The sequence below is a fragment of the Numenius arquata genome, chromosome 1 (assembly GCF_964106895.1).
Source record: "Numenius arquata chromosome 1, bNumArq3.hap1.1, whole genome shotgun sequence".
Lineage (NCBI taxonomy): Eukaryota > Metazoa > Chordata > Aves > Charadriiformes > Scolopacidae > Numenius > Numenius arquata.
Window position 1 is genome coordinate 55029922 of NC_133576.1, and position 26865 is coordinate 55056786.

Below are 26865 nucleotides of genomic sequence, written 5' to 3' on the forward strand. Positions count from 1 at the left end.
CGAAACACAACCACTGCATTACAATTTTTTCTGTTATTTAAGAAAACTCCTAGAGTTTCTTATTAAATATAAAAATTGTTTTTTTCCCACCACCAAAATAGTACCTGCACTCCAAAAATGCAATGCAATACTGGAATTATATAATATAAAATATCATTGTAAAAGTGACCTTCAGTAACAAAACCTTTAGCTTGTGGAACTTCCTGCATGAAGGTCACAGTCTTCCAAAAATGCTTTTAAATATGTTTCTTTAATAGGTAAAGATCATGTTTGTTATTTCAGAGAAGGTAAACACAAGCAGAGCGTTGGTAGCATATAAAAGATACAAATCTTCATTAAAGATGTGGTATCGTTGACCATTGAAGGTTTACTTCACACAGCTGAGTAACATTAAAATATAATTTACTAGAGCTCCCACATATTGATATAAAAACTACTTTATGCACTTAAGTAAAGGGCTGGAGTGTAGCAAATGGACGAAAAGGGAGACCTTTATACGTGTGTTTCAATGTATGAGTGAGTGTGTCCTAAGGAGGCTATAAGTGCATCAACCTCAGATGAGCCATTAACAGAGTCCCTCGGGGTGGTGCTTTGATAGATGTCCATGAAGAGATCAAGGTACATTTGTTTCCATTCTTGAAAGTCTCTAGATGTCAAAGCTGGATTATCCAGAACTTTATCTATAATGGCTACTTCTCCTTCCCTGGCCTGTGAGAGAAAAGGAACAAGCAAAGAGTCAATATGAGTGATGAGACACTGGCAAAATCAATCATGTGGGTGGAAGGAGAGAACGGGGGGACCAAACTCAAGCCACGGAGCCCCTAGAAGCAGGGGGACTATCTGACTGCTATACGATCACTCGTGAGCAGAAGGCCTTCCTACAGGGTGTCACACATCACCCTGCGGGGCAAGGGCTTCCCGCGCCTTCTCCAGCAGCCTCAGAAACAGTCCCTATTCCCCCTCCTCACCCCTTGTTCAGCTCAAGAAAAAGCAAGCCCTGCACTATTTACTATTAGCTGCCTGCATTTCTCAAGATGGGCTTCACACAACGAAGTGCCATCTGTTTGCTCTTCTTCATCAGCGTAAGAAATGCTGCGTGGGTGCGTGGGATGCAGACAGATGGCCTCTCGCCCGCCAGCACAGCTAAGCCTTTTTTACCAGGCTTGCCATGGGGACATCTGAGTGCTACATTGCAAAGGCTTGTGCAAGGAGCCCCGTGCTAATGATAACTCATCTTCATTAAATATCTAGTGTATCTAATGGGCTGGCTGGCTGCAACCTCCTCCTACCACTGCAGTGGCAAAGAGAAGGCACAAACAGGTAAAAATCTAACATAGCTGCTCATACCTCCTAACCTACCATCGAGGCAGGTGATGTGGCTGTATCATAATCACTGGCCGGTGAATAGTTTATCCAGAGTTGACAGGCAGCCGGTACAGATCAGAGTAAGCCTCTGATAAACCTGCAGCCACTCGCGGTTGTTGCGAGTGGTGGAAGCTGGATGCAACAGACCTAAGCCTTGGAAACACAGCTAACACGCAGGTTTCCAGCGCAACTCCTCTGCATAGGAATGGTATGGTCACCAGCAACCTCCCCTCTGTCCCCCTGCTAGATGGGTTTCACACTCCTCATTGCTTACTCACATTTTCCATGTCCATACTACGAGTATGTTAAATCTTTCTGGGGAGCAGGTTAAAGGGAAATATTAAGCTGTGTCAGGTCATGTTAGCAGGAGAGGATCAGAAGGCCAGAGGTCAGAGGTGTCATCCATAGGCAGTAGGTTGAAAGGTATTTTTCATGCTTTGCAAACAGCAGCTAATTAACGCTGTGTGTTAGAGTACTTACTTTCAGAAATGGAGGTGCAAGCCGAGAATGCCCAGTGGATATTAAACCATGGGAACTCCTGATTACCATATCTCTGCTTGAACTAATATAACCTGCTTATCACAGATTGTGGCTGGTACCCACACCTCCGCACTACCTGCCAGGTAGCTCATACTCGCTGGCAGAAGAACGGTTTTGTGTTGTGTCACAGGAAAGAGAGCACACGGGTCTTTCATTAAGGACTTAGCTGATGGAACAGACAGCCTATGGACAACAAGAGCAAGAAACAATTTGGAGGGCTGTCTCAGGCTACTATTAATTTGGATAAATTCAAGGAGAGTTCAGAACATCAACTTAATAAGGCCAGTGCAAGTGGCTGCATTCAGGAAGGAGAAATCAAAGGAATGGATCAAAGGCAAGAATAACTGATTCAGTAACAGCAGTAGCTACTGGTAGATACAACTACCAGGACTACCAGTAATATGGCAGAAGTAGAGCTCTGGGCTATAACGGACCTAGAAACTTGTTATGAGTTACCATGATGCCATTGCAAAACTGGCACGTGACACAAACCAGCAATTATCTGTCTTTGGTACTTGCTGCCATTGCATTTTCAATTATTGCTGTCATGCACTTTAAGAATGATTTCTGCTACTCAAGGTCAGAACAAGAATTGTGACAGGTTTCGATCCTCTAGGTCACGGGGATGTGCTGTTTTTGGAATTCCCTGGAGGAAAGCAATTTCATTTGTAGGAAGCCATTGGCATAATGTAGCTCAGGTATCAATAAATGCTAATAAGAAAGACAGTTAAGCACAGTAGCAAGCTGCTGATACTGAACCACAGTTTTAGTATGAGTGATCCCACCATGGTGCTAAAGCACAGTGTGAACCTCCCGCCACCCCGAAAAGTCTGCAAGTACTGTGATTTTTTCTTTTTCAGTTTCTCACGCTAGTAGAAGCCATGTGGAAAGCACATGTATCTTGACTTTTTCTGCCAGCCTCCAATCCTGTAAAGACTCACATACTCATATAATACTACAAGTAGCAGTTGCCTTCAATGAGATGATACAGTGCAGAAAGTTAAGCATGCATAAGGTTTATTCAGGATGGGAACCCCACAGATGAAAATCATATTGCTTAAATGCTTCTCTAGGTGATGGAAAACTAAATTAATTAATGTTGATAAAGCCCGCTTCGATGAAAGCTGTTACGAAATCCACTGTACAATTATCTAGTGACTTAAAATGTGGTAATTTAATATAGTTAACAGAGTCCCTGGGGAAATCCAGCATATTGTTTGCCGAAATCTCTATCAAGACAGAATTGAAACTGCTGTAACAAACAAAGAAGCTGACAGGGAGGCTAAATGAGCTGTGGTACATTTAGAACAACCATAAAAATCTTCAAATCTGTCATTACTACTATCTATTTATTTAATCAGTCCTACTGATTAAATACAATGATCCTATCAGTTTACACAGAAAGCAAGCACATGGTTTCCTCCTGGACAAGCTCAGCAATCAGAAAATAATCAAGTGTTGGAAAGGTACTGCTCCCTTCTGAAGGGCTGGCTTTGCTTAACTTTAGACTTCGGCAATTACAGAGTGAATGTGTTTTGGTAAATGAAAATGTTCAGGGACAAAAAAGGGATTAAGGTTTCCTCTGATAATTTGCTGTTTAATTCTGTTAAACTAGCTAGAGGAGGAGCAGCTGACTGAGATTTTATCTGGGCAGAAATAAAAACTGGTCCTCTCACTTCGACTGCTCTCCCAAGGCACATTTTTCTCTGCTTTGTGATCAGTGTTTCCTCATGTCTCCCTTGTTCCGCACACTAGTTCAGCCTGGACTACAGCTGCGGACAATTAATCTCCGAATGCAATACAGTCCGATCCAACCCTGGGGCAGGATTTTTCCTCCCTCTTTCATCTCACCTTTAAAGTGCTTTTCAGAATTCGCAGCTGGTGCAGTTTTTCATTGACTACTGGATCGCTACATCTCTTTATAAAAGATTTCTTATACTCCAGCTTAGTGGAAATCCGGTATTCTCCTAAAGGAGACAGGCTGGCCTGCTCCAAGGCTCTGTACAAATCTTGCAAGGAGTCTGCTGTTTTTTCCTCTATAGTTTCAACTGTAATGAGAAAAAGGAAAAAAAAAAAAAAAGAAGAGGAAAAAATAGAGAAAGGAACAATGTATCATTAATGTGATTATAGGAAGATCTATCAAAAACCTTTGCAAAACGTTTAACAGGTTTAACTAGACCATAAGGAGAACGTTTCACACCTGCTAAGTTCCAGAAAATAAGTGCTGCGATTGTAACTGCTCCTTCTCACTAACTATTACCGTCAGGAGAAAGGGAGAAAAACTTTCAAGAATGTGAAGTCTTGACCCACAAAGAAAGAAGAAAAAAAAGAGAAATAGTGCAAAGCGTAGTAATATTACAGTGACATACTGACTTTGTTACTGCAAGGAAAGGAAACCCTGGAAGCATCCTGCTGAGGAAGGTGATCAGGAATCGGATCTCGGCTCAAGAGCACTGATACAGGTTTCAAGATTATATTTATGATGGTGGCCTTGGAATGACATGTCATTTTCCTTCCTAGAGAAGTCCACTTCTTTTTGTCTCTTATTTTTGATACTCAAGAGCGTTGTTCAATGGTCAGTAATACTGTCACTTGTGGTAGTTTTTTACTCTACTATTACCTGAAGGTTCAGCAGCAGACTATGGGCTGGACATAAGAGCATATTCATGACAGCCTACCCAGCAGTGCGGCAAACCAAACCAGTGCTGTTTGCATTCTAGGTTTATTTATTTATTTATTATAGGTTCTAAAGTATTTGTTCTAAATAGTACTGGGAACATTTAAAAGGAAAAAATAAAAAAGAAAGATTTTGCTTCTCTAAAAAAAAAAGTCAAGCAAAGGCTGGGTGTGAAATGTTACTCTGATATGAGCATTTGAAATGCTTTATTTAGAGAGCATCAAAACATTTCAACTTCTCACACACCATCTCCTCCAGAAGAAACTGTTTGATGACTCCATAAAAACTTGGGAAGTGCCAGTGAAGTGCCAGAATTAGCTGACTGGTGACCAGGAGAAGTCCTGGGGGAGCAGCCAGCCAGCGGGGCAGGCAGCTCCGTCCCTGCTGCCCCTCACACACCAAGACACCGGTATACACAACGGCTGGTCGCTGTCTGCACGCAGCCTCCCAGTTGTCTCCAGAGCCCGCAGAACCCTCCAACCCAGTCCTGGCTTTTATAGTGGTGTATGTTTTCCTCGCCCAAGCTGTCTGTGTCCTCAGGATGCTTTCATGAAAGCTCTTATAGGAAGGTTACAGCTGTTTGGTTTCAAGTACCACTTCTATCCTGTGACTGACCCTGCACCAAGACATAGCCATCTCCACTGGCTGAAAATTCAGCACATGCTGAAGTACACCCAAGTAGTGAGCCTCAGACTCCTCAGGTATTTAGAAGGTTTTTTTATTAAGCACTATCAGGGAGGACAGCTCGTGTTTAGAAGTGACATTTCTAGTTCACGAGGAGCTACCCGAGGCAAACTCCCATTCAAGCCCATAGCATGCAGTACAGCAACTACTCACCTCAGGCTCAAACAAGAACTGTGGAGACCCAAGTCTACACACCCCATCACAAAAAGTGTTTGTATTTGTACAGATCTTTACACAATCAAAGAATTTTGCAGTCAGCAACTAATCTATCTCTATCTCTCATCAGTTTAGTCCTTTGCCCTTTTTAGGAGGCTACTGTTTTTAAAGCACTCCTTTTTTTTAATTTTAGAAGATATGGAAGTGAAGAAGGGTTAGAGGCATTTTATTGATGGAGGTGTTATGGGTCTGTACAGAGCTCCCCAAATCCTCCCACTGTGTGCTACCCTGCTTGGAGAGCTGGGTTCATCACTGTAAGAGGCAACCAGGACTTAAAGAAAAATAGAAATGAGATGCATTGCTCTTTCTTGTTGATTTCTTTCATGTTAAAACATCTAATACGTTAAAGGGTAAAACATTTAGAAGCTGAATACTCAAAGACTGGTTAAAACCCCCCATGGTCTTGATTTTTATGCTTTCATAAAAAGTCCATGCAGCAACGAGATCAGATGTTTGGGATCTCTCTATCAGTTCCTATTGCTGAATACCGAAGTCCACCAGTCTGGCAGCTGGGGAATGTGAGTGATTTGCTAAAGGGCAAAGGGAAAAAACCCACCTTGATCTGACAGGGGAGTATTTCACATCTGTTTCTCTCTTTCTCTTATGCCTTGTTACGCAAGGTAAAAAAGATCTTTCCTCGAGTATCTTTTCCCCAGCAGCATCGCCACGTTGTACCCTCAGAGGTTTAGTGGAGGAAAAGTCTGCTGAAGAAGAGAATCAGTGCTTTGACTCCATGTCATCTGAATTTACTTTGCTAGGGTGATGTAGTGCCTGGATCAGCAACCAGCCACCATGTCCAGGCTTGCCATCGAAAACCCATGGCTTCCTGAAACACTAAAGGTCCCCATCATGGTAAAGGACAATGTTTAAGTTCAAGCCCAAGGTTTGATCCTGAATGACAAGTGCTTTTAATGAACCTCGAAGGCAGCGTGGTCTGTGTGGGTTCAAATGCTGGGCTGGGGGGCTTGTGCTACTTTCCCTCCCTGCACCATTGGCCTGGTGGTCTGCACGGCTGGTGCTCCCCATGGCTCACCTCCTCTGGCAGCCAGCCACTGCTCAGTGTGGGCCTCAGAGGGACTGCTGACTCTTGCCCTCACCCCAAATGCTCTGAGGCTGCATAGGAAGAGGCACAGGACCACAGGGGCACGATGCAGGCATGGTTAGACAGCAGAGCACTGACGGCATCAGGTCATCACCTCCACCTGGCTGGGGCTGCCTCCCACAGGCTCTGTCACCACCTCGGTGCTGTAGTTATGAGCGGCATGTAGAAAAGGGGATAGGATTTGCTACAAAGGAAAGAGCAGGGAAGAAAAACAGCAGGTCCCTTCCTTTAAATGTCTTGCTGCTGCTGAGGCTGGGGAAGCTCAAACACAGCAAGACGCCGCCTTGTTCCACCCACGGCGGGGGAGAGGGCAGCAGGCATCACGCTAACGCATCCCAAGCTCTTAATATTTTCCAAAGAAACACTGAAGGTGGTGGTAGTGCTGTTCTCAATGGCTCTCAGTAGGCGGGAATGAGATTATACACAAATCTCCCCTCCCTCACCCTTCTGCTAAAGGCTCTGATTGATTTCCTGTAGGTGCTGGTGAAGCCCTTGGTACCATAAAGCATCTGAGGTACTTGATTAGATATACAGCTGAGCTTAAAACATATTTTCTTTTTTTAAATTGGTGGATTTGTATGCAAGTCATGCTATTACAGCAGGGCTGTCTCCTTAAGGAAGAATAAGGCCTCAGATAATGCCTTGTTTAAGTAGAAAACTGGCCTAATGGGATTTGCAGATGACCTCAGAACAGCAGGCAATGCAGCAGGTTGTTTTTCACCCTCACTTGGCTGCTGAGACATGGGTTGCATCTCCCGTTTCTCTGAGTACGCTGTCAGGTAGCTGTTTCTACCTCCTGCTAAAAACGAGAGTCCCTTCTCTGAAGCAGTAATTTTGTCCCCTGCCCCACCCAAGCCCGAACAACTCTGTAGCTCTGGAGCAGAAATAAAGCTGCATAAACTCTGCAGCACACAGGATCTAAATTCAGAACCGTATCTTCCAAATATAATAATATACAGGTACTAAATTTTTTAACAATGAAACTTCTCCTGTGTCTTCAAGTGAATGCAAAGCCATTTGCATTAAATTCAGGAGGTAAAGAATACATCGGTCTAGTAAATGGTGTGTTATTAGGTTTCATTATTCTGATTTCCACATGAAAGAGTTTCTGAACTTTTTGTACTCTTCCCTCTCTTCTTAGATGCCGTAAATATTTGTATGTACTTTTATATTTTCTTAGGAGAGGGAGCTGGAGTATGTGGCTGGGTAGGTGAAGCACTAAGAGGTCAGGAATGGTTTGGTTTGTTGGCATTCAGGAAAAGCTGGTGGGATTTCTACACTGTGCTGTCATTTGTTGTTCAAAAGAGCATGCCCTGAGCTCCATGGTGCACTAAGTGTAACCACCTCCTGCCTCTGTTGGCCTATTCATATTTTCCATTATTTCCCTCTTACAAACCAAGATCCTAAGAGCAATAAATAAGAACATCAGCCACTTGAGTGAAAAGTGACCAGAGAGAAACAGTTGACATTGGTATTTACATGGATCAAGAGATGATCAGTCCATGTAACCTGATGATTCAGGATGATGGTACTGAATTATGGCAACGCAGAAGGCCACCACTGCAACCCAGATGGCTAACACATCACACTCTGGACACAGAAAATCTCTAGGGACACATTTCTCATAAATCTGCTCTAAATACATGGAATAACCTCTAATAATTTTCAGTGGAGGTTCCTGCGCTTCTGTGACTCACTTCCCCTGTAAAAGCTGGAGCCACTGGAAGCTTGCATGGCTCCCCTTGCATAGGGAAACCCTTTCAATAATTACCAGAGGAATCAGTGGTTTCACCAGGGACTACAAGAGCACCTAACTGCCCCTGCAAGGGTAGTACAACACAGTTAATCATAAATTTTGTTACCCACTGTGCTGACAAGGTCAGATTTTTTAATGGTTAATGCTCTACTTTGAGGTCCCTTTGTGCTTTGCCGGTGCCTCCTAACTCCCCATCATCTTCAGACTCCTTGTCCTGACTAATGGACACCACTGCCACCCTGACAGCTTTCTCCGTTTTTCCGCTATCGTCTTTGCTGTTTGCTACCTTTACAGCTTAGTGACACACTTTCCTTCACTGTGCAGCTCCTCTCATGCCCACCCACTCCTCTACTTGCAATTAGCCTTGCATTTGAACAAAATTACCACCCTCTGCAAATTCCGAGAAAGCCGAGCTGCTCCGAAGTCTGTGACAGAGACTGACCAAGGCACAAAGAGTCAGACTGAAATCCCCCGGATTCACTGAAATTTAAACTCCCATTTTCATTCTTTTTGGTGACCTCACTTCCTCTGGCAGAGGAACCAGCTCAGCTTTCTCAGGACCTTAAGCAGGCAATTTCATTAGAATACATCACTCATTACGTTACTAAGCAGCTCCCATTTGTTATTTCTCTCCTACAAATCTCAAAGATTTGCCTCCAATTTGAGAGTTACACCTTTCTGCTTCACTTTTTGCACAGGGGAGGCACCTACCTGAAGCCTCCCAGAGGCTTTCTGTGGTGTCAGTAAATGCTCCACCAAAACGGAGAGCGTCCCTGGCTTCTGGGAAATGGTCTCAAGATAAATAAAATAGGCCCTGATGCACAAATCTCTGTGGGGTGGTTTTTTACCCCCTTTGCCTTCTTGACCCTGTTGCATCTATGCTGGGAATAGAGAAGCTTGTCTGCCACAAGCTAACTAGTAAGTGATAATCCCAGGACGGACAAAATGTTTTGTAATCTTCCGATGCCACAGCATGTTGGCTGTGCCATGTCTAACAGGTCTACCAAAACCCACCTGGCCCTCCAATGGTTTCACTGCCAGGCAGTGCAGCAGACAGATGTCTGCGAATCCCTTGGGAAGGGGAGGTCTCCCATGGCAGGATCTTGAGCCCCAGCTCAGGCTATCTTCTGGCCCAAGTGTGCTGACGGGCAGGCAGGAGCAGGGGACTCAACGTGGCGACAGGGACCAACAGCCTGGCTGTGCTTGTAAACCCCAGGGAACAGTTAGAAGAAAGACAGAAGGGATCTCCCCATATTTAAGGTAAGAAAGTGAAAGAGTAGAAGGAGAGAGGACATGGTTTTTGGCTGTGTTGGAGGGGAGGAGAGAGAAGAAATCCTCCAAAGAAGTAGTTGTTGGTTTCTCAGTGCAAGGCTTAAATCCATCTTTGCTAGTGTTCAGGTTAATCGTTAGAGTCCAAACTGCTCAAGAGGGAGACATATCCAAATGCTTATGATGCAAAGAAACAGGATTTACAGTCATTTTTACACTATTTGGATGGATGGCAGGCAAACTAAGCTAGGTATTTCCTTTCCCCCCAGACTACAAGCTAAAAGGAATGAAATGGTGAAATCAATGAAAGATTTACAAGGAGATAGTAGTGTCTACACAGCTGTGTGCTATGCTTGAGGTGACCCCTCTGCACAGGTATGGGGGAGCCATGGTGACATGTAAAGTCGGGTCCTGGTAGGAAAATGCTACAAGTCACATCCCTGATTACTGAGAAAAGGAAGAAGCAACATAGTGTTTAAGCCTGGCCTGGCACAGCAGGCAGGAGGTGCAATAAGATGCAGCTCAGGTCTACATGGAAGCCACCTGCTCATCTGCTCTGGGTAATATAGAGCAGATTTCCCTGTTAAAGCACAAGTAGAAACCCGTGTCATCTCCTACACCATGTTATGGCAAAATCAAGGCCTGAATGGGCCTATATATACATATACATATACATATACATATATATATGTATATATACACATATACATATATATATATTAAAGCTTTCCATGAGTTTAAGCAAGCTGAAATAAGACTGGAGGCTTCTTGTGCAGCACCTGGCCTTTCCAGCCCTTCTCTCTTTTATTCCTTCTCTTTGCCTGGGCTTTTCTGATTTGTGTAATCATCCAACCTTCCTGGCCCCATGTACCTGAAAGTGCAGGATTTCCCCCAAAGTCTTGAGTCAAGGAAGGGAGACGCTTGTTTAAAAGCAAGCTTTGATACACATGTGCTTAGCGAAACATTAGTGGCTGGAGGATCAGAGAACGAGTATTAAATTTGCATTTTATAGCATTCTTTCCTCTAAAGAGGAAGTATTTTTGGGTTACTAGGATAGTTGTACACGGTTTCTATTCTTTCCCATTATGTAAACCTGCAGGCAAAAAAGATATTCTCTAGAGAGCGTGTTCACTGAAAGCACCAACACAACAGAGCTCTGCAATACGCTGGAGTTTTCCACCTGATGGTAGGAGGCTGCCTCTCCTCTCACATGCATGAGCATAAATTGGTTTCTTGAAATGAAGTGAACTCTGCAGGCAAGTGGAAAACTAATCTCCCATAGGACAGATTTCTGAAGGCATTTCAGGCATTTTTCACTACAGCCAAGTTCAATCAGTAGCAGTTAGGTACCATAACCACTTTTAAAAGACCTGACCCTAGCCTTTTTAAGGCCTGAGAGATGCTAAACCTTTGCTGTGGTACCAAAGGTCTAATTCTTTTTGTGAACTATTCATGGTACTAGTGGTTTTCTTTTTGGATCAGTAGATCCCTGCGAATCTCTTTTCCTCTCAGGTCACCCTTCTGGTGGCATTTGAATGACAAGCTGCGTACACCTTGTCATGGCCTTGTGAGCCACCACTGCCCGGCGGACTGCAGTTTGTGAGCTGGCAGGCTGGAGCACGTTCAACCTCCAGGCTTCATGGGACACTTGAGCTGGTCCTACTAGAAGTCTCACGCCCACGTTAGTCACCTCTCTTCAGCTTTCCACACAACTGGAATTGCTTATTAAAAAGGGGCTGACACTAAACTCAGCATTAAAAATAAATATCGATCCTCAAGGTTTCTCTCCGCAGACCTGCATTGTGCTGGCAGTATCATTTAGGCATTTTCAACATCCACTCAGCAACGAAGTATAGGTGCCAGCAAATGGGTTAATATGTTAGTGAGAAGGGAAAACACAGTCAGAGGGAATAATTAGTTCGCTTTGTTCATGCTGCCTCTTGACAGCTCTTATACACCTCGAATGAGCATCAGGAGAAGCTCCTAATTTGCTCCCAGCCCTGCTGTTTCATGAGGTTATATTGGTGGGCTGTGATTTCAGAGAGGGCATAAGGAGGAAGATAACTCCAAAGCTTCCCAAAGTAACAGGGAACTCTGATCAGTGGCAGATCTTTTTGGCAGCAGTGTTATAATTGCATCCTTTGGTATTTGGACACGGTACTCTACTCATTAAGTTGCCTATGAAGAGATCAGTTTAGCCTTCATCTGCTGAGCAGATTTTAGTGACTCTTTGGGAGATTTTTAACACAATGAAATAGGATATCCTGACATTTTTCTGTGCCACACATTGATATAAGTGCTGTTTAATTTTACCACAAGCTACCAATGTTGAAGTGAAATAAACAGAGCAATTACATTTTGATGGTACACTTCCCCTCAGTCCCCGCAGTTCAGAAACAATGAAAAACTTCTTTTATTTATGAGGTAATCCGGGAGCTGAAGCAAACTGGGTAAACTGCTACACATCTGGGGATGCTGTGACTTTTAAATAGGACAAGGATGTCCCTACGGATACATCTCGGAAGCAATATATGGAAGCAATTACTCCTTCAGGAAAATATTTTTTCACAAACCTAAGCTGTTACAGCATATGAAGTTGTGAAAGGTTAAGTGACAAATGATATGGACCCAGCAACATTACTCACCAGTCAGAATCAAGCCACAGTCATGTTTGCACAACAGCAATGCCTGTCAAGGTTTAAGGACTTGGTACCTGAAAGCAAGGCTGAACAGAAGGGGTATGTATTCCCGGTGAGCAACACCCACTGAGAAAATGAACTCTACTTCAGGCTACATCCCAAGTTTGCTTATTTATATGAAAATGTGACACCGAGAGTGGAATTTTTGAAAGCACTTGCATCACTTAGGAATTGCAATCCTACTTTCAATATGAAAGAAACATGGTAAATTAGTGTGGGCGGGGGCCACATTAATTTAATAGCCAGCTCAGTTACCTCTGTAATGCACTGTCGTCTGCTGGGGGAGCACCTCCAGAGGCATTTATATGATGAAATATAAATACTTCTGAAATACTTCTGAAGACATTTTCCCAGAAGATGTCATATTTATTCAGATATTCAGATTTATTATTGGATTTATAATTGCACATGTTATGATAGCTGCACTGATTAGATTCCAGACTAATTAATCTGCACCCTGATTTACATGTGATTTATGTAGGGCATAACACTGCCAAATATTAAGAACCCCCTGTCAGCTGCTGAATGCCCATCACACCGCCACGGTCTGTAAGCACCGCACAGAGTTCGAAGTACCTTTGAGAACAAAAGCTATTACTGTGATGAGAGAAATGCAATACCATGTGGCTTTTGTAGATATTATTAATGTCATCAGATGTCATAATGAACTTGTGAACATGTATGCACCTTAACATAAAGCTCTCTCTCAAAACTGGCACTAGAGTCACATAAGAAAGGTCCGTCCCCCATCCATTGGGCAGAATGTGTTTGCACACAAAAGAAACAAGAGAAAGGAAATGAACATTAGCCCTGACAGACGATGGTTATGCAAAGGCAAAACTGAAAATTTGCTGGCTTATTTCCTTTATTAAGCCCAAAATAACACCTTCAAAAAAATCCTGACTTCATGAATAAATCAAATGCCTTCATTAAAGAAACATTTACTGCCATTTTCTATACTTTATTTTAAGGCATACAGAAAAATATTTAACAAATGTGTATGCAATTAAATGCAGGGGACTGCTAATTACAGCCCTTCTGAATGCCTCTGCAAAACAAAGATACCCAATACAATATGTTAGAAAGGGTGGGGAAAAGAAAGAGAGGAAGCTGAAGACGATCTAATTCATAGTAGCACAGATATATGCTGGCCTTTGGCTACGAGCAGCAAATAAGCCATCAGTGTAACCCCAAATGGCAGCCAAAGGACATTTTAGAGTCACATCTTTGCTTCTGCTTCTCTAATTCATTTCCAAAACATTTCACCTCTAACTAATTATGGAATTTAATGACAGAATGTAAAGGACTGGCTGGGGTTGCAGGCGATTCCAACAAGGCTTTAATGACATATCCTTCAGGTTGCAGAATCTTTATGTACTTAGCAGTGATTTATCAGCCCTGGCAGAGGCAGATACTTCAAAGGCAACCTTATATAAAAAATGAATTCTGCCTTTGCCAAGCATTGGAAAGAGCACTAAATTAAATTTAAAAATCAATTCCTACAGACAAGAGAGTCATAAAAACGCAGTGGGTTTGTCTATTTGGCCAACAGGCAAAAATTTATGACAGTACAGTTTTGTAATCAATAATAGCAATACAGTGTATGTTTTTGATCGGAAAAAATTAAAGATGCCAAAACAACATTACTAAATATTTAGGCTGATTTGTGACAGTCCCATTGAGCAGAAACACAAAACATGCATTTTGATGAATTTCCCACTAGTTTATGTCATACTATACTTTTTATTTTTCAAAAAAGATTATTAAAACTATTATAAGCTTTGTCACCTGCTGTAAGGCAGAATGATGTAATTTTATTCACTGCACATTTCCTGTTTGTGAGGCAAAAAAGCATAATTTACTTCTTTATAAAAGGGAAATATATATAACTATATATATATAATTTTATTGGTATTAACATAATGCAATACCATACATTGAGCAAACAGAAAGAAAACATTTCAAAATACATTTTTTAAAAGTATCTCCCCGTAAGATAGTATGAAATATCAAGTAATTAGCATTAACATTATTACAATACACCCTTAGCCAAATATATTAAGGAAAATCCACATTCTAACCACAGAGATAGAGGCAAACATCAACCCATAGGGGACCCAGAACATAATGATAAGTACAATATCTGAATCTACTTTGAGTGACATCCAGACAAATACTGGCCCCAAAACAGCCCTGTGGAGTCTGGGTGTTATACAGAGAATACTTTGTGCCTGCTTGACCAGGCAGCATCACTCACATGTTTAAGTCCTAGAAGATAAAGAGGAAGTGAAGAGTTTATCTGCAGAGTCTAATAAATCTCAGCGTGAGGTATCTTCTCCATCATCATCCAAACCAGTGTCAGTGTACCCTCTGGTAATTCATTAGAAACCATTAGATAAATGGAAGTCTCCGAAAGGTCTGTACATACCTCCACTTGACAGAATACACTTATTTTAGCATGACACAGTAAGGTGACTTCCTTCACTAACGTGAAGTACGCTTAAATGATATGACTTTGTCTGGTTGGCCTGAACGGGTTCACTGGAGTTCAGTACAAGCAACAGGATTTTACAGTTACCATGGCTGAATCCCTCTTTAATTCCTTGAGGTCTGCAGAACAAAACTGAGTGACATCAAAGCCCTTCCCCTGCCAAGACCCTCTTCCCCTTCCGTTCTCCCGTGCGGGGGGCAGTATTTTCTGCAAATGTACTCCGTGTAGACTGGATCTGACTTTGTGCCTAGTCCCATTGTGGAAAGGGTGCATTCTTCAAAAGACTGGCCATGCCCTTTGACACCTTCCTGGAGGCCTCATATCCAGGCATGTGGTTGTCTATGCTTTAACAGGTCTGTTCTCTGTTATAAACATCAAAGTTATTCAAGAAGAACTGACTTTCTGAACGGAGGCCATTAGGTTGCTTGCAAGAGGCTGAAGTTGAGTCTCCGTCGTGCCAATTCGCTAATGATAAGTTTATCAACCTTTGAGTCCAATCGGTTCAGTGCCAAGAGAAGTGGATCCCATTTGACATGGAGAGGTGCTATCAACTCTCGCAGTGTATTAGCCTAATATGATAAAGCAGTGATACAATATGTTGAAAGAATTGTGAGGTGCCATTATTTCCATATCATATTAGTATATTAGAAATACTATCATGCAAACAAGAGCAAATAGCAAATCTGGCATACAGTAGCAGCACTACAGAGCTTTTTGAATCTGCATGCAGCTATGCTCATGAGGACAGAGACATGGCACTGTTCTGCTATTACACTTTGCTCCATTAAAATATCCATCCCTGATACAAAAGAGGTATCTAGGGCAGAAAGTTATATATTCTGTCTTTGTGGATATGCTTAAAAAAAAATAAAAAAGAAAAGAACAGAACAAAGACCAATTAAAAACCCCACAATAAAACAAGAGAACAATACACACTCTAACTAACTTGGGTTGGTCTGCTTTATGTTTAGAAGACATTAGCTCATTTGGAAGCACTGGAAAAGGGTCACATGAATGAGGAGAAAGGAAACAAAGAATGTGTCCCAAATCCACCAAACGTGCTACAAACACAGAAAAATATCCTGTTGGCAACTTATGCACGAACTAGAAAAAGAGGTGGCACAACAGAGTCTGGCTCCTTTCATTATCCTAGCTGACAATCCAGCATTGTGCAACGTTGAGTGAAGGGTAAGATATGGAGCTAGGAAATCATGTGATTTCGAAACCACACTGACATTACATACATCCAAAAGCTAGGACTTGAGAACTTGAGAATCTTTGTGGACCTGTGTTAGCAAACAAAAGAGAAAGAGAGAGGTGGAAATAAACAGCATATAGCTAAGTTGTTTACTAAGACTTTCTGCGTGGATATGCAGTCTCTACACACAGGGCAGTTTCAAAAGCCCAGCTGCTGCCAGTACATACCCTATTTTATTGTCTACTATACTTATTTGTAAAAAAATACAAAACTTTTCATGAATCTTGAAATCCATTGTGATTTTACATCCCAGATATGAAAAGCTGAGGGATGTTTTGTTGTTAAAAAAACTACTTTGGGAAAGAGTTCAACTGTGCAGAATATAAAGATGTACAAATTCAATCCAATTTAACTGGTGAGACTTGTTTATCCCTTGTTAAAGAGATTTTTGTTGTTGTTGTTTTTGAAAGACTGGATGAAAAAGAAGGAAAATATCAAGCATTGCCATTTTTACTCTAGAGCTTATCACAAAAGGTCTGGGAAAGCAGAAAAGTTGTCTCAGTGACAGAAGGCACAAGGTGGAAAGAATCCCAGATGGAAACATCGGTGCCATTTATTCCACCCACGGCAGCAACTGGAAAATGAGTTTCCAGAGAGGCAGAGGGTGAGCATTGCTATATGGAACTCAAACTGAGTTCAGCCTCTCCTCCACTGCTGAGATTTTCCAGGGACTCTATGCATCAACAGGGAGGGGAGGAAGAAGAAGGGAGAGGAAAGCAGTTTATATAACTGAATCCTAAGTATAGCAGTCAAGAGAAACTTTTACATAGCTTACCGTTTAAAATTAGGAACATTTGGTTCTACAACCAAAATGAAAAAAAAAACAAAAACAAAACAACAACCCAACCCCCAAACCAAACCCTCGACAAACAAAAGGCCAAACCAGCACATTTCAGGACTCAAGGGGCTGAGGGAAGGAAGACTTCAGCAGACTGCAAAAGGACATGTTTTTCACATTTCACCCTGTTTTACACTACAAACAGTCACAGAATTTAAAATCAGAGCTTTGGCTTTGTTTAGAAAAAGGCACTAAGTGAAAGAGGATATTGCTGCCTCAAATGTATCACTTCTGCAGCTTTGGGAGATCCTGTTGTCTCATGGATGTTGTTCTTATAACTTTATCTGTAAAATTCAGGAAGCTTAGTTTCAAAGGTCAGGCTTTGGGGAAAGAAACTTGCCTTTTTGTGAAACAAGGTGGCTACGAAATGAAGGAGGGTTATTGAAGTTCGGGCAAGGGCGTTACCTAGCGGGTGTCTTTACCCAGCTCTTCCACACACCCTGCTGAGGCCGGCTGGGATACGTCCTCTGTGCCTATGGGAGAACTGTGCTGCTTTCAACAGATGGTGGAACAGGACTTTGTTATGTATCTAAAATCCAACTAAATTTTGTGTTAGAAGATGACTATTTCTGAAAAAAACACCCCTGGTAATAAGACACACTTTCGAAAAGGCTATTCAGTAATATTGTTAAGGCCATTATAGGCCTATCATCAAACACTGGTAATTCTTGGGTGTCCCAGCTTGGGTTAGTCACAATGTGTATGAACAGCCTTTCATTAGGACCTCTTTAAGATAAGTGGTAGCATATGCTGTCCTATTTATCTGAAGGTGAATATCATTAACAGGCACACTTGGGGGGCTTTTCTAAATAGATTTTGTTATTAATTTACTATATCACTGTTACCGATAGTAACCAACTATACAATATTTCCTATTAGTGTATATGCATATTAAGAGCTTAGAAATTCAGCTTTTTGGTAGTAAAATTATTTTTCCTTATCATTATAAAACCAACATTTTTCTTCCTGGCATTAGCAAAATGATCTATGTAAAAAATCTCCAGCATATGGTTCCCTTTCTAGTTAAGGTTTTTAAAATTTGTTTTAAAGGAGAACAAATACAAATAACAAAGAACAAGTAATGTGCTTTTGGATGGATACTTATCGACACTACAATTTATGAAACTCATGAGACTTGCAAACATTTTGAAAAATAAACCAATTGCCATTCACATACAAAAATGAATGCGACCCTATGAAAATAATGAAGTGAACTTACTGCATTTATCAATTAAATTATGTTTGCATTATGAGAAGAGCTTTATGGCAAATGACTTCCCCAGAGAGGTTACAGAAACAAAGCTGCCTGCTATAAATCTCCGCTTATTTCTTCAGCTAATGCAGTCACATTAGATGGGAGGAATCTTATGTTCGAGGAAACCTTTAGCAGTTACCCATCGAAAGTGGTGGTGACAGAATGCATCAGGGCTGGGACAAACCTACCCAAGCAAGAGCAAAGGGATGCTCTGCAGACCTTTCTGGGCATACCAACACATCTCAAAACACAATAAAAACATAAGCAAAGTGAGGAGAAAGTTCTCACTGAAGAGAAATGCTTGAGAGTCACAATCAATAAAGTCTCAAAATGGCTCTCACACAAGATGTCCAATGTAAGGAAAGGGGCGTGGAAGGTGAATCAACTATTTCTTTTTCTCTTTGAGACCTATTTATAAATAATGAAGGCACACCAGCAGTCACTAATAAGAAGTAATTTAAGTTAGGGCTTTCACTTTGATGTGGTTTTTTTTAATAAAATGCATAACATTTTTTCACTGCCACTTGAGAATCTTTCTTATGAAAGCTTTCTTATGAATGTTCCCATTATATATTTTGCCTAAATAGACTACAAGATGTTTGATTACTAGATGGTATGTTTATGGTAAATTTGCTTTTCAGAGAAGGGGTAGGTAGAATAATAGCAGGTTAATACACTTACTTTTGAAATGAGTACTTAAGTTTTAGAAGAGGAAATTTCAGACTTCCTATCTATAGTGACAATCAGTAAAACTGTAACCGCCTTTTGAATCTCTATCTTTTCCTTTATTTGTATCCTATTTTGTGTACATATTTCTACATCTGTCTATATATTCATGAGAGATACAGAAGAACTTTGACTAGAAGCTCTTACCTATTATCTAGTCCAATAATGAAGCATGTCTAGTTATGTATATTCCCCTGAAGGTAAATACTACGCATGAATAATCAGGCTCTGAACAAGAACGAATGCCAACATGGGAGAAAAGAAATCCCTCCCCGTGTACCACAAACTGCTACCTGGCTCTTTCTGTCATAAGTCCAATGGCAGATACATCTCCCTCCTAACTAGGGAAATGCCTCACAGGGAAATGCCTCAATGCTATTTGACACAGAGTCCTCGGGAGCAATGCTGGCAGATCTACAAACCATTTATTGCTTAATGGTGGGAAGCTCCTACCATCTTCAGGACTGCTCAGGTCTCAGACAGCTGCCACACAGAGATGAAAAGGAGCTGGTATAGAGCCTGGCAATGAGACTGCCTGAGGAAAGAGGGCTTTGATGACATATCCAGTGCAGCCCCCTGACGCTATACTCCAAAGCAGCATCTCTGCACGTTATCCTGCAAGAAGCCAGTTAGATGTGGAAGCAGTAGCAGGAGTCACTCAGTTCTCCTCCGGAGTCTGAGTTACTGCAGTAAAGGGCACCGCACCAAACAATGCTAACACAGGAATATGCTATCTACAAATGCTAAGTGCCAGTTTTCTCAATGCTACAGCACATGCTTTAGCATCCCTCATGTCCTTACTGAGCTAAAAGTGACAACAAAGGAACACCAAAAGCACAAATGTTATATGAGAAAGCACCACAATGAGGAATGGGGACGGGGAGGACAGGTGGTTGTGTCAGACCACGTATAACCTCCAGTGTCTGCTCCTGCACGAGTGCTGCACTTAGCCCCGCAAAAAGAATGAGGTGGGGAAATTACGGGGCTCTGATCTGCAGGGATTCTTCCTCTCACTTACCTCAGTATTTCTAAATGTGCAAATGTATCCCAGCTCTCCCAATATGTGCTTCATATACTACAGTCATTGCTAAATAACCCTCTAATTACTCAGTACTAAAGAACTAAATAAAAAACCCCAAACAACAAACTAAGCAAAATCCCCACTAGGGTTACAATGAAAAGCACCTGGACAACTCAAAATTCATAGTTAAAGTTGTCCTACACTGTCCAGCACCACACCACTGACATATCTATTAGTACACAGAACAATATTATCCTCTATATGATCCTGTCTTAAGCTGTGCGCATGGACGCTGAATCAGATCTAGCACACTTCATGTGCAGGGGAGACCTTTTAAGCCCAATAAAGTCATTGTGCTTTTCTCCAGAGTCTTGCTTTGGCTTACAGCTGTGATGCCTGATACCGCTCTGTCCCAAGGCTCAAATGACGACATCGCACTGGCGGTGCGTGCTGCTACGACCTTCATTCAAAGCACTCTTATTGCTTTGTGAAAGCCACATCTGATAAAAACAGCCATGGACTTGGAAGCCCATGGAGGCAGACCTCTCAAGCATTTCTAACCCTTCTTTCTGCGCTACCTTCTGCTAAAGTAAAGCTTCACACAGAAATGTCAAGGAAGAAGTTTACATAAAGAATATGCATTTGCTTCATGAACTCTGTTTCCCTAAATGACAAGAAGCTTTTTGCCAATGCCACTAGAGCCCATATATTATTTGCTATCTATTTATGGAGGTTTTATTAAGTGATGAACTTCCAGCTTGCTTGAAAAAAAAGAATGATACCAGTATCAGTAACTAAACATCTAATGAAGGAGTGCACCCACTCATACAGATCCCAGTTTTGGCGGCTCTCTGGTGTGTGTGGTTTTTGTGTTCTGTTTTTCTTTTTTTTTTTTTTTTTTAATTTAGCATGTCAAACCATCAAATTACTAATTCTTACTATATTACTATATTATATTCTTGCTAATTCTGCCTATATTATGCCCCTCCACATTAGATATAATTCATGGTTATTCTTGTGCTGTATATAGGTGTCTCTCTAATACCTGTAAAACTCTCTCCTTTAGTTCCTTACTGGGGTCTTACTAAAGTGATGGTCCGTAACTCCAAGATGGAGCAATTTTGACCCATGTCTCTGTCAGAAATCCACAGTATTGTTCTAGAGTAGTTTGTTTCGTAACGATTGTAAATTAATACAAAAGAGTTGCTCCCAGACACAGGAGTCCCTCTAATTCGGGACATAAACAGAGAGACTAGAAATCTGAAAAAAATCTATTGTTACTGGTACAAAAGGAGAACCACCCTTCATTCTTCTGAAGCGGAAAAAAAGGCACATAGTTGAATAACCATGCTGAGGAAAAAAAAGAAGCTGGCTGAACTTCTTATAGTTTTATATATGTTCAGAGGGTGCAAGATGTAAAAAAGGACTTCAGCATCCTACTGGGAAATTCATGAATTCTGAGAATGTTGTTCAAATGTTGTATATTAGCACTCTAATTGCTGGGTTACACTGAAACTAAGTTACATATGTCTATGTGACAAGCATCACCCAAGAGAAGTCGCTGTTACACCCAGAAGACAAGTACATCTAATGGTGAGGTTGCTTTCAATATCCAATTCTTAGTATTGTTGTAAGCTAAAATTAGCCAGGCTATGATTGTAATGGCATATAAAGCTCAACTTAATCTACCAAACCTCCTGCATGGTTTATACTGAGAACTGCTTAAAAAGACATGTCTTTATTTCCTGACCATGAAGCAGGAACTGTAGATCCAGTTTGTTGCCCCATGAAATGGGGCAAAAAAAGGGAGATATGTTTCCTTCGGACCTACGTTCCTTTGGAATTCAACCTTGAAAAAAAAAGTAATGTACTAACTTTTTGCATTTATATAAACAAAATTTTTAATAAGGCATATTTAAGGAGAATTGATCCAATTATCATAACAGACTATTCTCTGTATCATCTTTATCAGCAGCATATTTCTGGGAATTTTTATACATTGACTCATTTGGGGCTTTAAAAGCGAACAGAAACGTATGGAATTAATTATAACTACATAAACAAGTTTTTAACTTCAACTGGTAGAAACCACTTTAGATAAAGAACACTTTAATAGCCTATGATCAAATAACGTAATTGCTTTTTCTGATGGTGCCTTCCATGCTGACAACAAAAATACTAATACACTGACACAATCACTTGCATGACTAAATAACATATGGCCAGACTGTCATGTCCTCACTGCCTGCCTATGTCCAAGGGCAGACAACTGAGATGCTGCTCCTGCCACAGCTGCTGACAACTGCAGCAACTTTCCACCCTGGCCAAGGATCTCTTATCCAAGTCTGTCAAGGAGACAGATGACATAAACATGAAGCTATTGATATCAGACTGCACGGTTACAGTAAAATGAGCAGACTGAGCGAAAATGTCATCTTCCTCTTTATGCCCTGTTCTACTGAGGGTCTTGAGCAGCTTTTGCTAAAATGTTCAACATGAATGGTGTGAAAACCCACCCAGTTAGGGAAAGCTGGGAGGGAATGTAATGATGATTACTATTATGCTCATGTTGAGATTTTTTTAATTGAATTGGGAGCTTACTGGACAAGCACACCCACAAAACATAGACTGCATTATTACTCATCTGGTGATGCCATTAAGTGAAATGTTGAGAACTCCCCCTGGCTGGCTATGCAACATATAACAAAGGTATCCCCTTTTCTCTCCTCATGTACTAGCATGTGTTTGATCTGTTAATCTAACTTGCCTTGACTGTTCCCAGGCAAGTCATGTGGTTCTGCTCTAACTCTATTTTTCATTTAGTCAGGTCTCTTCCAGGCTTGGGGAGGACCATATTTAGGAATACAAATTCTATCAGACCTGAAACCCCTCCCTCAGACCATCAAACTGAAATACACTGCACAAAATTAGCATATAAAGAAACTACTTTTAGAAAACTTGCTTTTAATTAATTTGGTTTCCATAAAAATAAGGCAGATATCACCTTTCCTGTTTTAAAACAATGATTCAGCTGCTTTCTTGGGTGTCTACAGTGTCCTGAAAGCCCATCAGACCAATACAGCAGTGAGCTTCTTGTTTTGCTGCAGTGAATTTGCAGATACTTGGGAATATAAAATGAAGAATTAACGATAAAATGTTTTGCACCTGGTAGATACTGGAAGCATATATTTTCATCTGGTGAATTTAACGTTTATTTTTTATGATAATAATTATCTCTACTTAAGAAGCTTGCACAGAAAGGTTTTATGTAAGGTATCCTTCTGTCAAGCCAAACATTGCTACATTTTTTGCTTATAATTGCTTGTATATTTTTAACATGCGAGAGGTGCTCCAAATTTTCCGTAAAAAGTATATCCTAAGCCTGTCATATGCCAAAAAAATGCCCTCAGCAGTGTAATATGAGAAAATCAGAGTTGTACAGGGATTTCATCTGGCTAAAGGCTCCTCTTGCAGGAGTCAAATGCTGAAAATGTCAGAAGTTCCCCAGTGTATTTCAACTCTAAAGACAGCAACAAACAAAAAATTTAATATTATTTCAAATCCCTGAACATGCTAGAGTGAATATGATCTCTTTAATTGGATAGTATCTCTTCAAGCCTAAGAAAGTACTTCTATACACAATTTAGGAGGGGAGAAAAACCAGCAAACTAATCAAAGGAGTCTTTTGTTATACCCCCTTATGTATTCAAGCTCCTGGTTAAATACTCATTCAGAAAACCACAAGGCCGCTGTTCCTGGAAAGGGATGGTAGAAGTCATTTGTCAGACTGGTCAGGAAGTCCAGACAAAGCTTAAGACATGCCAGGGTTTCACAGCCACGTGATGCCCTGTCTCATGGGGGAGCCCTCAGCCCTGCTGTCCAGCCTTCCTCTGAAATCCAGGCACCCATGAAAGTCCCTCTTGGAGAGAGGACATGGTGTGCTCAGTGTTTTTTAAGGGAAGATCCCGCTGAAATTCTTCGTGTGCTGGGGATAACGAGGAAGGAGTTATTCCTATAGTTCCATCAATTCCTACTCTTTCACTAATTCCTTCAACCAATTTCTCAGGTTTTTACTCTCCATGATCTTTGTACAAAGGTACAAAGACATTGGTGTGAAAATCCATTGCTTCTCTGCCTCCTCCCTAATTTATCCCCAAGCATCTCCAAAACACAAAATGCTTCTGTCACACATGTTGTGATTGATGAGGTGCAGCTTCCATAATTCTGTATCATGGTATTATTTCACAGAAGAAATAATCCTGCGTTGAACAAATTACAGCACCAATACCTGATTTGGTCACTGACTCTCTTCTCCTGCATGTCTGAGCCCTTCCCAGGGAGGGAAGGCCAACCCCTGCTCCTGCCTCAGCGCCCTATCCTGAGGGGCCAAAGGCAATAGTCCCGAGCCGAGGGAAGACGCGCTGTCCTCCTGGAGTAATGGACCAGCACACAGGTCTCGCTAGCATGGACACATTGGCACCCAGGTACCAATTTCCCTCTTCCTAGAGCAGCTCATGCTCCTCCACTGGCATGAATCATCAGAGCTGTGCTGCAGACAGGCACTTCTCAAAACCTTTTGAGATGTCAAAAGTGTTCTTCTTTCTCAGGAGAATGCAAATAGGATCTTGGTGGCTTTAAACTGGAAATGAGAGAGCCATCTTAGGGCATGCATGACTATTTGCTAGCTCTTGCTACCACATCCAGGGTGTTGGATCACAAATGGGAAAAAAAATCTCTTTAATTTCCTTGAAGTTAACCACATTGAGGCTAAGAGAAGACTGATGAAAACAAGGGGAACATTTCCCCAGAGGATTGCCCCAGCTCTGGGAGCAGCTGGGTAGCAGGGGTACTGCTGACACGAGATGGCACCTGGGTAGGCTATGCCCATGTCTTTGGTGAGGAGGAGCAGTGGGAGGAAGGCTGGCACCAGGTGGGAGGGAGCTGAATCCAGAAGACAGAGTGCCCACAGCGGCTCCACCAATGCCACTTTACCTTGGGGTTCCTGTAGCAATCTGTCAGGAAGTGGGGGACACATTTCAGACATAATTAGTATTAAAAGATCCTTTTGATCTGGGTATTGGTATGAGGGCTCAGCTCACCCCGCCAGCAGCCTGCAGGTGAGCAAGCTGTGCCCATGACCTGAGCTGCTGGGCATTCAGCCTGTGGTCCTGCCATGGGTAGCAGAAAGGGTATCAAGAGGTTCAGATGTCCCTTACTGTCACCTCAACTGGTGGCTGTTGTGTGCAAGGGAATCCTGCTCTGCAAAGGGGCTGCTGGGAGAGGACCAAAACACCCTCTGACACTGGGGGGAAGGTTACCTATAAAAAGAGCCAACCCTGGAAACTGCCAGGTAAGAGTGCCCATCCCTCAGAGGATGGTCAGCCAAAGCAGACTTGTCCCGAGCGGTTTCTGCTGTCCAAGTGCCTTCTGTTGATCAGTTACTTGCATGGTCACTCCTCCCCTGGGCAAGCTCTAGCACAGCCAGAGTTGCTCTGTGGTGGAAATATTCCCAGCAATTCACTACTGACTCCCGCTTCGGTTTGCGTAAGTGTGCTTCATCAAAATATCACCACTAAACAAAGAAAATATTAGCATCGCTGTGGCCTGAAAAACACAGAATATCATGCAGCTGAGCTCTGTTCTTATCTCACCATAGCAACCTCCCTCCTCATTGAGTGATTCCTCAAGCTGCTGTTAGCTGTCTTCTGCTAATTTCTTTTGGTAACTAAATTGTCTTTTTTAGTTTCCTTGTCATTTGCAGTCTTGTATGTGAACATCCTTACTGACATCAAAACTACACCTTTTTTTTTTTTTTCCCTATAAGGCAGAACCATCTTATACCAAACAACTCCCATTAGCTCTCTTCTTGGTTTGCAAAGCCACAATTACAGAGAATTTGTTAGAAAAATCAAATCAGCTTCCACAAAAATGGAGAACTTGGTTTGGCTTCTACTTCCAAATAAATACAGAAAATTGTGGAGATAAAGCAGAAAAGAAATAAAATGAGATAGTGTAAATCCCTGATGTGTCACATACTGAAGGTTGTATACTGCTCTGGCCTTCTCACCTCAAAAAGCAGTACTGAGGAAGGTAGAGATATGGGCTGCTGGGATTATTGGTAGTGTGAAAAGTTTTTCCTGCAAGGTGTGACTGCACAGTCTAGTGCATGGTCTAGGACCATATATATGAGGGGTGACTTAGTCACCCCTATAAACAAATGAGATGTAACAGAGGTCTATGTAATTATGAGCACATACATGCACTAAGTAAAGAGAGAAAAGGTTGATCATTGCCTCTTCCAGTAATAGGAATATTTGAAAGTTTGGGTGGCAGGCTCAAAACTAACCAAAAGAGATGCTTTTCTCTCCAGCCTGGAGTTAAAACGTACACCTCCTTGTTGCCACATCAGACAGTGAAAAGTACCCCTGATTTCAAAATCAATAAAACTATTTTGTGGAAGAACGATCCACCAAGCGCTACAAGCAAGACCCTCTTAACTCTTCCCTAGAAATATGTTTTTAGGCACTGTTCAAGGCAAGCTAACTGGGTTAGATAGAACGTGGGGCTCAATGCTCTTCAGTGCAATCACTTGCAGGTTTGGGTGTTTTTTTAATGTAAATAGCTCACAGTCTGGGATCTGATACAGAACTACACAAATCAACGTTTTGGACAATTTTTACTAAGCCCACATCTGCTGTGCAGACTGGAAACATTAGACTGCAAGATGAAATAGTAAAAACAACAAGCTTAGTGAGTTTTTAATTTTGCAAGGATTTGTTCTTTCAGAATAAAGTAAACATCCCCCTTAAAGAAGTTGTGCATCTGATGTCAATAAGCTCACTAATTTTCCTGTATAACATCAGGACTTGCTACCAGTAGAACCGGATATTCCAAAGAGGCTTTACAACATTAGACTTGTCACTGATGCTTTTATAATTTGCAGTGGCTTGAATTTATGTTCATCTTCC

General features: G+C 41.6%; 1 protein-coding gene across 4 annotated transcripts in view; it reads right to left on the minus strand.

Annotated features, from left to right (window-relative positions):
- Positions 1-492: 492 nt before the first annotated feature.
- Positions 493-26865, minus strand: part of CNKSR2 (connector enhancer of kinase suppressor of Ras 2) — a 222132-nt gene continuing 195759 nt past the window's right edge. For all 4 annotated transcript variants that reach the window (XM_074149949.1, XM_074152442.1, XM_074151617.1 and 1 more), the window contains 2 exons: positions 3757-3953; positions 493-708 (listed from right to left, as the gene is read on the minus strand). In XM_074149949.1, the coding sequence (XP_074006050.1) occupies positions 493-708; positions 3757-3953 (413 nt within the window). The remainder of the gene's footprint in view (positions 709-3756; positions 3954-26865) is intronic.